General features: G+C 30.4%; 1 protein-coding gene across 1 annotated transcript; it reads left to right on the top strand.

The window, feature by feature from the left end:
• Window positions 1-2,446, top strand: LOC148197020 (uncharacterized). The gene is made up of 7 exons (XM_088093576.1): window positions 1-69; window positions 1,277-1,518; window positions 1,597-1,764; window positions 1,841-1,948; window positions 2,040-2,115; window positions 2,187-2,282; window positions 2,357-2,446. Exons 1-7 carry the CDS (start codon window positions 1-3, stop codon window positions 2,444-2,446), a joined length of 849 nt encoding a protein of 282 aa, XP_087949702.1.
• Window positions 2,447-3,656: the final 1,210 nt, after the last annotated feature.

The raw sequence follows: 3,656 nt of genomic DNA, 5'->3' as shown, positions 1-3,656 counted from the left end.
ATGGGATTAACCTTGGGTAGTAGCTTGATTGGTGTCAACTGTTACACTACCACAAGTGCAAGGACGACTGTAGCTACATATTCATACAATCCGGATGGTCAAGTCATAGTGTTCGGTTTATATATATATATATATATATATATATATATATGTGTGTGTGTGTGTGTGTGTGTGTGTGTGTGTGTGTGTGTGTGTGTGTGTGTGTGTGTGTGTGTGTGTGTGTGTGTGAATTGTGGTGTTCGGTTTGTATGTGATTATTTGTATTCAGTGTTTGCATGATGTATCGTTCGGTTTTGTACAGACTAAAATTGCATGAAATATATAGATGTGTTTATAATTAAATTACATTAGCTTACCCTACTTTCTTGTTTTGTCTTGTTTTGTCCGTTTGGTTACCTTTTCTTTTGCAATGATCATCCTGTGGATGTGAGCAGAAGGCGTTGAGTGTTCGGTGGAGCAAGCGTTGGAAGGCGAGGATCCTGTTGCTTAGGTTAGGACCGCTCGATCATCAATTGTGTATAGTTTTAGAATGGACTGTTCGGTCAATGGGCTTAGCTTATCTTTTGTAAACCGATCGGTTTATACATGGTCTTGTATCACCGTTCGGTTTATGTCTATATTTTTGTATCAGACTTATGTTACTCTGTAAAGTTTTTAGTTTTATGGTTATTTTGGATAACTGTACTATTAAAATACTTTAGTAACTCTCTATGAACTGATCTATCATATTATTATATGTGATTAATCTATGATATAGTATTATGCTATATTTTGGGATGTTACATTACTCACCAAATTTGATTCTATCATTAATTATGAAATACATTTAGTTCAATTAACTAATTAAGAGATTTAAAGTTTCGCATTTAAAAAATCTATTTGAGTTTAATATCATCTCATATTTATCTTCACAAAGAACATATTTTACTCCCTTCATCCTTTTGCAATTAAATTTGTATAAATACTATATTTAAAAACAAAAATTAAATTGAAGACACACTAGTCCAAAAAAGGTTTTTTATACATGTTGAAAAGGCTTTTTATATCTGTTTTTGACTCACTATAGATGTAGGGGGTATAGAAAGTTTTCGTTCTTTTACACCGGTTCTAAAACTGGTGAAGTTTACTTTTTTACACCGGTTATTTCTGTAATAGGTATAAAAATTTCATATTTACACCCGATATTCTGGGATCAAGTATAAAAAAATCGCCTCATATCACCGTACTCTTTCTTCATCTCACTAATCTTTTGTAAGTTTTTAAATATGTATACCAGGTTGAAGCGCAAGGGCAAGAAGTTATGAATGAATCACTTCAACAACCGCCACAACAAACAATTCTAGAACAACTTGGTGTGTTGGCAGTGAAGATCTCCCTTTCTCCTATAGAGTTGCAAATGCCTCCTAAAGTCACAAACATGACAACTTTGCTCTCTTTCTTCATATGTCAAAGGGATATTTTTGAAATTCTCTCTGGCACTGATATGTTATGTATATCAGTACTACAACTTTGGTTGTTGTAAGTAAATTTCTACATTTATGAAGTTTAAATATATTAAATATTTTATTCTAACATTATTCATTTTTAATGTTTAAGGTATTTACATCGGTTGAGCATTGAAAGGAATAATGATCACATTTATGGTTTTATTGACCCTGTTGCCATTCAAGGAGTTGGGAATAAAGGTGAAGAGGTCCAAAAGTACCTCTTGGAGGCTTTTGTAAACGGAAAAAAGCAAGTGTACTTAGCACCTTATTTGCAACAATAAGTATATAACTTTTATTAATAAAATTATATTTATGTAAATGTTATTTAACACTATTATTGTTTGAATTTGCAGGGGTCATTGGCAATTGTTACTGATTCTTCCTCAACAATTTCTTATAGTTCTCTTATGTTCATTGCACAAAAAACCTCGCACTTTGGCAATTAAAAGTACACTAATATCGTAAGTTTTTTAATAATTTATTTGTTGTGTACACATAACTGGTTTTACTAAGTTCCTTAGGACTTATTTTAATGTACATTTAACTTTATAGAGTAGTTGAGGCATATTCAAGGTTACAGGGAACACATATCGTCTCTAGAAAGAAGTTGCACTTCATTGCACTAACTGTAAGTAGTTAATCTTTCAAACTATAAATACAATTATAAATTTTTTGATACTTTATAAATTTAACTTGTAGTGCTCACGTCAACCGGAAAGCTTTGAGTGCGGATATTATGTCATGAGGCATATGCAGAAAATTATATCCACAAATGTCGTTGACTCATGGAATTTGGTAACGTGAACATTTTATAACTAAGATCTTAAACCATTAATATTATAACTTGACTCAAACTATTCATTGTGTAGATATTTGATGACACATCTACAATGGAGCAACATGTCATAAAAGATGTTCGGGAGCAGTGGACTGCATTGTTTTTAACCATTTGTAAATGATTAGGTGTTTCCATGTTACATTTTGAGTTTAGGAACTATTTTATGTGTAACTGTGTTAAGTAAGTATGTTAGGTAAATATATTTAGCAACTTTGTTAAGTAAATATTAAATTTTGATGTGTTAATAGAAACAATATTGTTAGGTAAATTTGAGATTGAATTTTTTGTAGGTCTGGATATGGATACTAGCATATACAAATAAAATATTTTAAAAAAGCGTCACTTTTACACCGGTTAAAGACACATTAGATATAAAAAGTCTTGTTTTTTCACACTGGTAATGACATCACCAGGTATAAAAGTGAGTTTCTTTTACACATGTTTTGTTACCAACAGGTATAAAAGTGAGTTTTTTTAAAATAAGTGAGGCGATTTTTTTATACTTGATCCCAGAATATCAGGTGTAAATATCAAACTTTTATACCTGTTACAAAAATAACTAGTGCAAAAAAGTAAACTTATACACCGGTTTTAGAATCGATGTAAAAGAACGAAAACTTTTTATACCCCCGCATCTATAGTGAGTCAAAAACAGGTATAACAAGCATTTTTTTAACAGGTATAAAAAACATTTTTTGCACTAGTGACAAAAGAGTTTTGATAATGAGAATTGAAGACTAAAGAAACTATTATTAAAGGTAGATTAGCCTTTACATTTTATACTTACTTTTTTCAAGAACACAACTAAGAAAAAGAAACTCAGATTAAAGCTATTTTTAAAAAACACACTAAAATAATCGATTATCATTTGGGATAATCCATTATCATAGAGAAGTTCATAGATGACAAAATTTTTTAGAATAATCGATTATCACTTGGAATAATTGATTATCCTAGAAAGAACAATTTCTTTAATGGCTCCATGATAATCGATTATCACTTAGGATAATCAATTATCTTAGAGAAAAACACTTTTATAAGTTTATGGAATAATCGATTATTACTTGAGATAATTGACTATCTTCTTAACCTTCTTTGAACTAAGCCTATAAATAAGTAATTTCTAAGCTCTTTTAAAGTAACAAAAACTTAACATTTTTTAGAACTAAGTGTTGGTCTAAACTCGCTTTGTTTTAAGAAAGCTTGAGAAACTTAGAGTTAAGTAGAAGGAAGTGTTAATCTTAGTGAGTCTAAGTGTGATAGCATAATCTCTTGAGTTTAGTTTTGAACTTGTTCATCCTTGTATCTGTTAAAGGAGGTGTTGTGAATCT

The sequence above is a fragment of the Vigna umbellata genome, chromosome 6 (genome assembly GCF_029865625.1).
Source record: "Vigna umbellata cultivar VRB3 chromosome 6, Vumbellata_1.0, whole genome shotgun sequence".
NCBI classification, from domain to species: Eukaryota; Viridiplantae; Streptophyta; class Magnoliopsida; order Fabales; family Fabaceae; genus Vigna; species Vigna umbellata.
This window is presented reverse-complemented; position numbering and strand designations above follow the sequence as displayed.